Source organism: Lipophrys pholis, assembly GCF_963383615.2.
Source record: "Lipophrys pholis genome assembly, chromosome: 19".
Lineage (NCBI taxonomy): Eukaryota > Metazoa > Chordata > Actinopteri > Blenniiformes > Blenniidae > Lipophrys > Lipophrys pholis.
In genome coordinates, this window is record NC_137647.1 from 23,138,993 (window position 1) to 23,150,679 (window position 11,687).

Genomic DNA, 11,687 nt, shown 5'->3' on the forward strand with positions numbered 1-11,687 from the left:
CCTCTTTTTTTTTCTTTTTCCTTTTTAAATTCATTTCATCTTTAGATTTTGACTCATTTCCTTGCACTTCTGGCTAAATGCCGATCTTCCTCTGTGACTATCGGGCGTACTTGCTCCCTCTGTATATCTCTCCCTGTCTATCGCTGGGTCCGTGTGTCGCTCTCCTCTATCCGTCCGTCCGTCTATCCGTCCATGCATGTCTCGTGTGTCTGTCCGTCAGGCGGGGGCGTGCCCCCATAGTGTGTGAGAAGGAGGGGGGGGGGGCCCGGGAGCCCTCACTTCCTGCGTGGCTGGTGGTCCTGGGTCAGTCCCTGTGAGGGGCTGCCCATCTCTGTGAAGCCCTGAGGGTGGGGGCTGGGGCCCATCCCCCCCTTCTGCGTCTGTTTCACCTGGGTCAGGATGTCCCGGATCTTCCTCTGAGCCAGCTGAGGGGGGGGGAAAGCGAGGAAGAGGATGGTGAGCACAACACAGGTCCCTGACACTTTCAGAAGCATCTTCACTTTATTTCATCCCCACACTGATTTTCAAGAACGGTCCAAACTCCAGGCTACAAAAAAACATGCTAAAATTGCTAAAGGTACTGAAAGGAATCAGGATAAATGGAGGGAGAAAAGAAAAAAAACACTAGTATGGTTAAACAAGGAAAAACAGCGACTGTGAATCGTGGAAAAAAGTGAAGAAATCTCTAAAAATAGCTTCAACAGCTAAAAATGAAATGAAATAAATCAAACTGTGACACATCATGAATGCACCGAAACTTTTGTTTGTTGTTTTTTTTTTCAGAGAATTTCTATGTTTCGTGGCTCCAAACAAATTCCTGTTGTTGGAAGATTGTGAAAACGGCTCATTTGGTCGTGAAGGTTTCAGACCGCTGGTTTAGTGAGAGAGGCCTTTTCCACCAGTTCAGAACCAGGGGCCAGTTCAGAACCAGGGGCCAGTTCAGAACCAGGGCCAGACTTCAGCCACGTTCCCGCCACACAGAAAAGTGCAGGGAAGGAACGGAGCGGTTCGGAGCGGTTCGGAGCGGTACGGCAAAACAGACCCCGACCGAAATTTGGGTGGCGTTTCCACCGCCGGGGGTTAAAATGAGGGCGGGGTTTAGAGCTCCACAGATCTGTGACGTTGCTACAGTAATCTCAGCCGGGGCGACAGACCTGGACCTTATGACTCCTCTGTTGTTGTTTACATCCTCCGCTTTGCACTACTTTAGGTACTTTATTTTTATTTGTTGCAGCCACAGAGCTGCAGCTGAACCTCCTTGTTGGTTCCCGGAGAGCGGACGTCGCCCCGGCTTTGTGACCCGGAGCCACAAAGCCGGTCGGTGCCGGTGTCGCGCCGCTGGTTGTGACGGCTGCTACTTCCTCATGGAGGCAGAGATCGTGGGCGTGATGCCAGGACAGACACCGGGGCTCGGGCTCGGAATTTGGACCAGTGCCGGGCAACCGGAGCTCCCAGGCGGCACGCGGAGGTTCACGCAATGGAGGAACAGCCAGCGACGTGACGAGTGGACTCGGTAGAGCATCGATTACAGCTGTAGCGTCTGCTCCAGAGTCCCGGTCTCCGTCCTGCCTCACGTCTGCTCTTTAGGGACCAACATGAAAGTTGAGCAGCAAAAAACGAAACAAAAAAACCACCAGTGCAAAGCTGAATATGTGAACAACAGAGGATTCATACAGCCGACATATTAAAATACTGAGGGCGTGTAGTAACTCACTGACCAATCAGCTCCTCAAAACAGGACCTGTTCCATGGTCCTGAGTACCCCAATGGAGGGGGGGACGGAACAGCCTCCACCTTTGGAGCGGGATTTTCTGGAAAATCCCAAATTCTTGCGGTGGAAACCCGAACCGTACCGGACCACACCATACCAGTCCATTCCTGCACTTTTTGTGCGGTGGAAACGCACCTTTAGCACCAGTTTGTTGTCTTTCCACCACCGGTTTAGCCTATCAGGGGCCAGAGCGGGGCCAGAGCGGGGCCAGAGCGGGGCCAGAGTGGGGCCAGAGTGGGGCCAGAGCGGGGCCAGAGCGGGGGGCGGAGTTATCGCTGGAGGTATCGCTGCCTATGAGGCGGAAGAGACGCCGAACCGGCTTTCTGAAAACTACAGCGAACACGGAGCCCCGGAGTGGTTATAGAGAAAAAATAAAAATAACAACATAATCAGTCGTTCCCTGAATTTAATATACACGAGGGAACGAGATTATTTAATCCGCGATCATGGAGCTGCGGCTCTCCAGAGCGCTGCAGAGCTCCTCCGCTGTCAGTCAGCTACGTCGGATATAATTTAGAAGCAGTTTTCTATTTTGTTTTTTTTCATCATTTTAACTAACTTCACTTCCAGATCTTGTTCCATGTTCTGAGCGCAGGCTGAGGTCTGCATGAGGCTGCGTTGCGCTTCGCTACGAGACGCTCCAATATTATTTTCTACCCACAGAACTTCTTCATAATGAACCAGACTTCTGGTTCATCAGGAACTACTAAACAAACTACAAACTACTGTAAACGAAAGCTTGGAGTTTTTTTTGCAATAAAATGAGCCTTTTAATGGCTTCATGTGAAACAGAACTTTAATCAGTGTGTTTATGTAGGTTACCATGGAAACGGCTGTAGAGCAGCGTTCTATCGTTCTACACCTCCATTCCTCCATGTTGAAGCTTTTGATTCAGACACGTCCAGAAATAAAGTGAAAGGAGCAGAACTTCACTATGGAATGTTGGAATAGTGGAAAATAAGACCCAAGATCATTCATGTATTATTATTATTATTATTGTTGTTGTTGTTGTTCTCTCTGGCCACTCCGGGGTTAAAGCAAGACGGACGTGAATAAAAACCCAATAGAGATACGAGGAGACGTATTGTTTTCTTTTCTTTCTGCTCTTTGGTCTGCTCCGAGGTTCAGGTCAGACTAGATGGAGCGACCCGGACTCAACCAATGTTACAGTCCGTCTCCTGGTTCCTGTATGAGCTCTACATTGGTGAAATCAGCGACGTATCACGTTTTGGAGTGACACAATGACGTAGGTCTCACTTGGCTCCGGTAACGGTGGAAAAACAAGCGGTTCTTTGGCGGTGCTCATTTGAGAACCGGCCCTGAACTAGAACCTGGTTCTTTTTAGTGGAAAAGCTGTGTGTGTGTGTGTGTGTGTGTGTGTGTGTGTGTGTGTGTGTGTGTGTGTGTGTGTGTGTGTGTGTGTGTGTGTGTGTGTGTGTGTGTGTGTGTGTGTGTGTGTGTGTGTGTGCGTGTGTGTGCGTGCGTGCGTGAGTGCGTGCGTGCGTGAGTGTGTGAGCTTAAGGGACAATGGTACCTGGCTGGCATAGAAATGTCCGTTGATCTTGACGATGACCTGGTCGTTCTCGTCCGGCGTCTGCTCTCGGGGCACCACCACCTCTGCTGCCGTCAGGTTCTGCAGCTCGTTCACCTGCACAACCACCAGGTGGCGTTAGACTTCTTCTAATCTATCACTGTGTAACACGCTGTGTAACATGCTGTGTAACACGCTCTGTAACATACTCTGGAGCACGCTGTGTAACATGCTGTATAACATGCTGAGTAACACACTGTGTAACACGCTCTGGAGCACACTGTGTAACACGCTCTGGAGCACGCTGTGTAACACGCTGTATAACATGCTGAGTAACACACTGTGTAACACGCTCTGGAGCACGCTGTGTAACACGCTCTGGAGCACACTGTGTAACACGCTCTGGAGCACGCTGTGTAACACGCTCTGTAACACACTGTGTAACACGCTGTGTAAGACGCTCTGGAGCACGCTGTGTAACATGCTGTGTAACACGCTGTGTAACACGCTGTGTAAGACGCTCTGGAGCACGCTGTGTAACATGCTGTGTAAGACGCTCTGGAGCACGCTGTGTAACATGCTGTGTAACACGCTGTGTAACACGCTGTGTAACATGCTGTGTAACACGCTCTGGAGCACGCTGTGTAACACGCTCTGGAGCACGCTGTGTAACACGCTCTGTAACACGCTCTGTAACACACTGTGTAACACGCTGTGTAAGACGCTCTGGAGCACGCTGTGTAACACGCTCTGTAACACACTGTGTAACACGCTGTGTAAGACGCTCTGGAGCACGCTGTGTAACATGCTGTGTAACACGCTGTGTAACACGCTGTGTAACACGCTGTGTAACACGCTGTGTAACACGCTGTGTAAGACGCTCTGGAGCACGCTGTGTAACACGCTGTGTAAGACGCTCTGGAGCACGCTGTGTAACATGCTGTGTAACATGCTGTGTAACACGCTGTGTAACACGCTGTGTAACATGCTGTGTAACACGCTCTGGAGCACACTGTGTAACACGCTCTGGAGCACGCTGTGTAACACGCTGAGTAACACGCTGTGTAACACGCTGAGTAACACGCTGTGTAACACACTGTGTAACACGCTCTGGAGCACACTGTCTAACATGCTCTGGAGCACGCTGTGTAACACGCTGAGTAACACGCTGTGTAACACGCTGAGTAACACGCTCTGAAGCACACTGTGTAACACGCTCTGGAGCACGCTGAGTAACACGCTGAGTAACACGCTGTGTAACACGCTCTGGAGCACGCTGTGTAACACGCTCTGAAGCACTCTGTGTAACTCACTCTGGAGCACACTGTGTAACACGCTCTGGAGCACGCTGTGTAACACGCTCTGAAGCACTCTGTGTAACTCACTCTGGAGCACACTGTGTAACACGCTCTGGAGCACGCTGTGTAACACGCTGTGTAACACGCTCTGGAGCACACTGTGTAACACGCTCTGAAGCACTCTGTGTAACTCACTCTGGAGCACACTGTGTAACATGCTCTGGAGCACACTGTGTAACACGCTGTGTAACACGCTCTGGAGCACGCTGTGTAACACGCTCTGGAGCACACTGTGTAACACGCTCTGGAGCACACTGTGTAACACGCTGTGTAACACGCTCTGGAGCACGCTGTGTAACACGCTGTGTAACATGCTGTGTAACATGCTGTGTAACACGCTGTGGAGCACACTGTGTAACACACTCTGGAGCACGCTGTGTAACACGCTGAGTAACACGCTGTGTAACACGCTGTGTAACACGCTCTGAAGCACACTGTGTAACACGCTCTGGAGCACGCTGAGTAACACGCTGAGTAACACGCTGTGTAACACGCTCTGGAGCACGCTGTGTAACACGCTCTGAAGCACTCTGTGTAACTCACTCTGGAGCACACTGTGTAACACGCTCTGGAGCACGCTGTGTAACACGCTCTGAAGCACTCTGTGTAACTCACTCTGGAGCACACTGTGTAACACGCTCTGGAGCACGCTGTGTAACACGCTGTGTAACACGCTGTGTAACACGCTGTGTAACACGCTCTGGAGCACACTGTGTAACACGCTCTGAAGCACTCTGTGTAACTCACTCTGGAGCACACTGTGTAACATGCTCTGGAGCACACTGTGTAACACGCTGTGTAACACGCTCTGGAGCACGCTGTGTAACATGCTGTGTAACACGCTGTGTAACATGCTGTGTAACATGCTGTGTAACATGCTGTGTAACACGCTGTGGAGCACACTGTGTAACACGCTCTGGAGCACACTGTGTAACACGCTGTGTAACACGCTCTGGAGCACGCTGTGTAACATGCTGTGTAACACGCTGTGTAACATGCTGTGTAACATGCTGTGTAACATGCTGTGTAACACGCTCTGGAGCACACTGTGTAACACGCTGTGTAACACGCTCTGGAGCACACTGTGTAACATGCTGTGTAACACGCTGTGGAGCTCGCGGCTGCAGCTCACCGTCTTCCCTCCCTTGCCAATGACCCTCCCTGCAGCAGCAGCCGCCATCTTGATGTGAGTCTCCAGTTTGACCTCCTCTTTAGGCCCGAAGAAGTTTTCCTCCTTCAGCTTGCCGTAGATGCGTCCCTGTGCCTGTAGAAGAAGAATAAACCACAGTGAGTGAAGACTGAAGACGGCGTGAGTGAGTGAGTGAGCGGCAGAGCAGCAGAGCAGCATAGCTGCAGAGCAGCAGAGCAGCAGAGCAGCAGAGCAGCAGAGCTGCAGAGCAGCAGAGCGTCTTCACCTTGAACTGAGCCTCGGGGGGTCCGGTCACGATCACCATCCTCATTTTGGAGTCAGGAGTTTCTGCTGGTGCGATCTGGAGGAGAACAATGTCACTGGTCAAACTGAATGGACTCAAGCTGATAAACGGCACAACCGTCCAGCATGAAGAGTTTGATTCTGACGCCTCCGACACCCTGAAGACTGACGGAGTCGTGACTCTGACGTAGAGAAGACGTGAACCTTGATGGAGGCTCCGGCGAAGCGGCTCAGCTGCTTGATGTGCTGTCCTTTCTTCCCGATGATGGCGCCCACCGCCTGCGCCGGGATGTAAACATGGACCGTCTCCTGCTCCGGAGCCTGGACACACACACACACACACACACACACACACACACACACACACACACACACACACACACACACACACACACACACACACACACACACACACACACACACACACACACACACACACACACACACACACACACACACACACACACACACACACTCATTTCTCTGCCACAGTCCTCCACTTCCTCAGGTTATATGTGAACGTTCACTTACCCCAAAGCAGCCATAGGGGGCGCCACCCACTGCGTTTCCAGAGGGAGGGGGGGGCATGTTGGAGGACGGGGGGAAGATGCCCAGAGCGCTCAGGTTGAGTCCGGGTATGAGGTGCGTCTGTTGCTGGAAAGAAGGAAAACCTCTGAAATCTTTCCGTGACGAGCGGAACTGAGATCAACGGCTTTTCAATTCAAACGACGCTGATGGGAAAAGGCTGTATTAATTTTGTGACTTTTTATTGTCAGTTTATCGATTATAAACCATTTCATAGACAATAAAAGCCTGAATCGCACACATTCATCAACTTGTCTCTAGTTTGAATAAAAGGATTTTATCTGTATTTTACAATCCTGAAACGAGTTCTAACAGCTTCATGGATCCTCTACGACTTACTGGAGTGGCATAGCTGAACACATCGGAATACTGACGACATGTCCCGCATACAAATAAATACAAGTCCGATAGAAATAAAGAATAAATGCTGCCCCGATGAGGAGCGGTTCGACCCTCGGAGCGTGCGCACTCACATTCATGGCCGCCACGTCGTTGTCGTAGGCCTCCCGGACCTTCTTCATGATCTCCACCTCGGCCCGACAGCACTCCTCGATGCTGCCGTTCACTGTGATGGTTCGTTCTGGGTTGTACAGGGTGAGGTCCTGCAGACTGCACACACACACACACACACACACACACACACACACACACACACACACACACACACACACACACACACACACACACACACACACACACACACACACACACACAGTGTGTAGACTTGGCACCCGGCACTAGTTGTGTTGGGTTGATGGTGCGTTTCTTACGGTGAGATGGTGATTTTGGTGTTTGTGTCTTGTTCCACTTTCTTCAGGTTGCGTCCCTCCTTCCCGATCAGGCGGCCGACGAAGTTGTTGTGAGCGAGAACCTTGAGCGGGACCTCGTCAGCCCTGCCAACACAAAGCGGTCGTCACTGCAGAGTTCGCCGCCGCCGCTCGGCGTGCGGCGCCACGGCGGAGACCTACGTCTTGGTGTCTTTGGCCTCCTGGTGCATGATCTCCAGGATCATGCGGCAGGCGGCGGAGCAGCCCTCGGGCGTGGAGTGGATGCTGATGGGCTTCTCGGCCGCGCCGGCGTTCTCTTTGCGATGCACGTCGATCCTGCAGGTTGAAACCAAAGATCAGAGATGGACTGAGAGTCAGGCTCAGCTGGATGAGACTGCTTTATGCTTCACGTCTTTTTGTTTTACTGTTCTTATCATTCCGAAATGATGACAGGCATAGTACAAGGGATCTGTACCGTAATTGACATTGACTTTTAGTTATTTTTTAAATATACATATATACATTTAGACATGCAATGAACTTAACTGCCCCCCCACCCCCCGTCCCATCCCATCAATAAAAAAAGACACTCGCCTAGACATGCAAAGATAGGGAATATTTGTCCATGAAGGCGGGGAAATAAGTCCAGAATAATAAATATATATATATATATATGTAGATATTATACCCAGAGATATTAATGAGCAGACATAGTGTGCTCGCATGAAGAGAAAGAATAACTAAAAATGTACTTTTATGTTTTCTAACTGTACAAACTGCATGACGTCCCTCAGTTCTGGACTTCCAGAGTAAAAGTATTGTTTCAGTCCCGTCCTCTATCGTCAGGTTTGGACTCACTTGCTCTGCGTCTGTTTGGTGATGTTCCTGATGGTGGCGCCCTCCTTCCCGATGATGGCTCCTACGTATTGCGTGGGCACCAGCAGCCTCAGGGGGATGTCGGTGTGGGGTTTGGCCGGCATCCCGGAGCTCGGGGAGCCGCCGCGGGGCCCGCCGCGGGGCCCGTACCCGGGGCGCCGGCCGTTGTCGGGCCCCCGCTGGCCCCCCTCCAGCTCTGCGTTCTCCTCGGGGATGAAGGAGGCCCGCAGGGCGTTGTTCTCCAGCTGGTATCCGTTCAGCTTCTGGATGGCTCTGCGGAGGGAAGGACAGGAACCGTTACTGCTGCAGGAACGCCACGCTGACCCTGGTCACTGCAGGTCGAAGCTCCTCCCAGAACACTGACCCCCCCCCCCCCCCCAGTGACCAGGCTGCAGGACCAAGACGTCCTGAGGTGGGACCGTGCAGGTCACCTCTGCTTCTGGGCTCACGGCCAATCAAGTGACGGAACAGTAAAGGAACAACTCTTCTTCTGATATGTAGAAGAGTACAGTAGAAACATGCAGCTCCAGGCCCGCAGGAGGACCCGACACAGTGAGGACTTCAATTCCTCGGTAGACGGAGCTGTTATTTCTCATTTTATTGTTGTGTGTTGGCCTCTGGACACGACAATCAGATCAGACCATCAGTCAAAGCGGCTCAGAAAACCAAATCCACCAACAATCCATCACAAGTTCCTGCAGCTTTGGTGATTTCACAACATTTTGTGTTGCAACAATGGGATTCAACTGAAATTATACTTATTTGAAAATTAGTTGAGATTATTTACTAAGTTACTTGAATAAATGTTGGAGTTGATATTATCTGAAGGCTTGTACAGCATCATTACCAGTCCAGAGAAAACTGAAGGTTGAACCTGATTAAGCAGCAGATTAAAGAGGATCCACACAAATGTGTATTTTAATGATTTTTCTGAATTGTTGATAAATGATTTATCTTCGTATCATGAACTGAAACGAGTTTGACGCTTCTGATTTAAAGTAAATGAAAACCCAGAAATCCTCGTGTAGTACCTAGAAATGAACAGCAGAGGGCGAACGTGTGCAGAAACACTGGAGCAAAGTAAAGACTGATCCTTCTGATTTTAAATCTAACTGTGTTTTAATGACTGTGTTCTCCACACAGGGGAGTGAAGCACGGACTTAACAAGTTTCACTGTATGTGCTTTTAAAAGCTTCACATTCTCTCTCAGGCGTTTCTCTTTGGTGACGACTGTTTACAAGAGTTTTCCTTCCGTCTTCTATTCATTCCACACTGGAGGCCTTTTCCCCCTCTTCACAAAGTGTCCAGAGGTCATTTGAGAATAAAAAAAAAAAAAATAAATCAGGCTTACTGTCTGGCGTGCTCCCGGGAAGCGTATGTCACGTTAACCACGGCGGTCTCGCTGTCTGTGTTCACTGAGGGGAAACACACATCATTTCATTACCACGGATGATCGTCAATCAGTGGAGACCAGAGGTTCAATATCAGTTCTGTGGCTCACACAGCACTCCAAATAAAAAGTCTTCCTATCGATCAATAAACATGTTTTTGTGGGACAACTAAAGCAGTTCACTGAAGTCCTGGATCATAAAACACAGTGACTACTTATTATGTGTTTTACTTATTATGTGTTTTACTTTTAGTGAAAGGTGAAGATGAAATACATAAAAAGGAAGATCCAAACATTAAATGCAACATAAAGAGGAATTTAAACACACCACGTTGATGATCAGTAATGATTTTTCACTTCTTGTTATATTGATTATATTCCATTTACATTATAACAATGATGACTGGTTATTAAAATAGCTTCAGTCTGTTTCTAAGTTTTTAATGAGATTAAAATGAGATTATTCTCAACAAGCAGAGAAGTAACACGTTCTGATTTTGAGGGATCTGGTGTGTCTGATGGCTAAAGTCAGATTATTGTGTTATTGGACGTCAGCTGGTGGATCAAACAGGGAATAAAAGATGTTGGAGCAGCAGGTTGAGTCAGGATTTAATTCAGGACTCAGATCAGTGTTTTCCTGTCCAGCGAGCGTCAGACTGAATTAAGGGGGCGGCCGGCCTGCAGACCGGGACACTTTGGACTCAGCGTGGAGCCGCGGAGCCACGCGGAGCCGCTCAAAGCTTCTCAGCTGGTTCCTCTGAGCCTTTGTCCTCCTCCGGGACCGGATCGGATCTGATCTGAAGAGACTCATCAAGGAGTCTGCGGCTGTTTCCCTCACAGGACGACGGTTCCTGCTTCCAGCTCACAATCCGGACGCCTCCGCGGCTTCACAGGGGCACGTTCATATGTTTTCATCCAGCCTGATGAACTCTGAACTTCTTTACCAGTTTCCACAATTTAGACCCGAAATATTTTAGTAATGTAATCAGCAGAGAACACTATCAAAATAAAGTGCTGGGTATTTACTAAATGATTAATGACCGTCTGCAGACATGAGGGAAGAGACTTCTTTTAACAACATAGTTCAATCAGGATACTTTTACTTCACGATGAAGTTGGATTACTTTTCCTGTTTTTCCTTGAACTGCTGAGTGATTTTACTGCGTCGCACCAAAATAAAGAGTCCAAAGAGAAATAGTGGAACAATCAGCTTCATCTTTCAGGAAGTCGAACTTTTAGAGGATCAAACGTTTCATAGCAGCGTCTCAACAAGTGGATTGAGCCTCTTTTATCCCTCCATCATCATCATCCATCATCATCCATCCATCCATCCATCCATCAATCATCCATCCATCCATCATCCATCCATCAATCATCCATCATCCATCATCCATCCATTCTGTTATAAATGAGCTCTGAACTATTAAAAGTTGTTTTGTTTTCACTAAAACTTGATTAAACGTATGATAAACTAATAAATCTGGCCTCAGTCGGCCCCCGAGCAGCCTGAACCATCTGACCTTTAACCTCCCGTAACCCTTCACCGCGTCATGTGACCTTCAGGACATGAACAGTTGTTTCTCATCGGTCGTCACCAGTCAGGATGTGGGCTGGACTCTGTGCTCTGGTTGTTTGTTTCTCCGCAGAGTTCGGCGGTGCTGAACAATAAGACAGTGACAGACGGACCTTTGGGCTCAGGAGTCTCACCTTGTTCACAGTTTTCTACGGGACCCCACTGGGCCAGCAGCCCGTCCAGAACCTGGGACACACAGCAGCAAACGCCAGGGTTAATCAATTAAAAACAACTGGGCACAACATTCCTGTGAAGTTATTTAATTTTTTACACTTTTAAACGTTGGATTTATATATTCATTTTATGAGTGATTTTATATTACGTGTGTACTTTCTAGCTCGTGTTTTTTTTTTGTGCACTTTCTTAATGATCCACAAGGGGGCAGCACCTGTAATTTCAGTAAT

At 49.1% G+C, this 11,687-nt stretch overlaps 1 protein-coding gene across 1 annotated transcript in view; it reads right to left on the bottom strand.

Annotated features, from left to right (window-relative positions):
- Positions 1 to 275: 275 nt before the first annotated feature.
- igf2bp1 (insulin-like growth factor 2 mRNA binding protein 1) overlaps positions 276 to 11,687 on the bottom strand; it is a gene marked incomplete at both ends in the record, with an annotated part of 49,941 nt that continues 38,529 nt past the window's right edge. Inside the window, 12 exons of the mRNA XM_080488727.1 lie at positions 276 to 425; positions 3,306 to 3,419; positions 5,793 to 5,924; positions 6,076 to 6,150; positions 6,297 to 6,413; positions 6,624 to 6,746; positions 7,151 to 7,286; positions 7,448 to 7,570; positions 7,646 to 7,780; positions 8,303 to 8,593; positions 9,672 to 9,735; positions 11,418 to 11,469. Coding sequence (XP_080344853.1) covers positions 276 to 425; positions 3,306 to 3,419; positions 5,793 to 5,924; positions 6,076 to 6,150; positions 6,297 to 6,413; positions 6,624 to 6,746; positions 7,151 to 7,286; positions 7,448 to 7,570; positions 7,646 to 7,780; positions 8,303 to 8,593; positions 9,672 to 9,735; positions 11,418 to 11,469 — 1,512 coding nt within the window. The remainder of the gene's footprint in view (positions 426 to 3,305; positions 3,420 to 5,792; positions 5,925 to 6,075; positions 6,151 to 6,296; positions 6,414 to 6,623; positions 6,747 to 7,150; positions 7,287 to 7,447; positions 7,571 to 7,645; positions 7,781 to 8,302; positions 8,594 to 9,671; positions 9,736 to 11,417; positions 11,470 to 11,687) is intronic.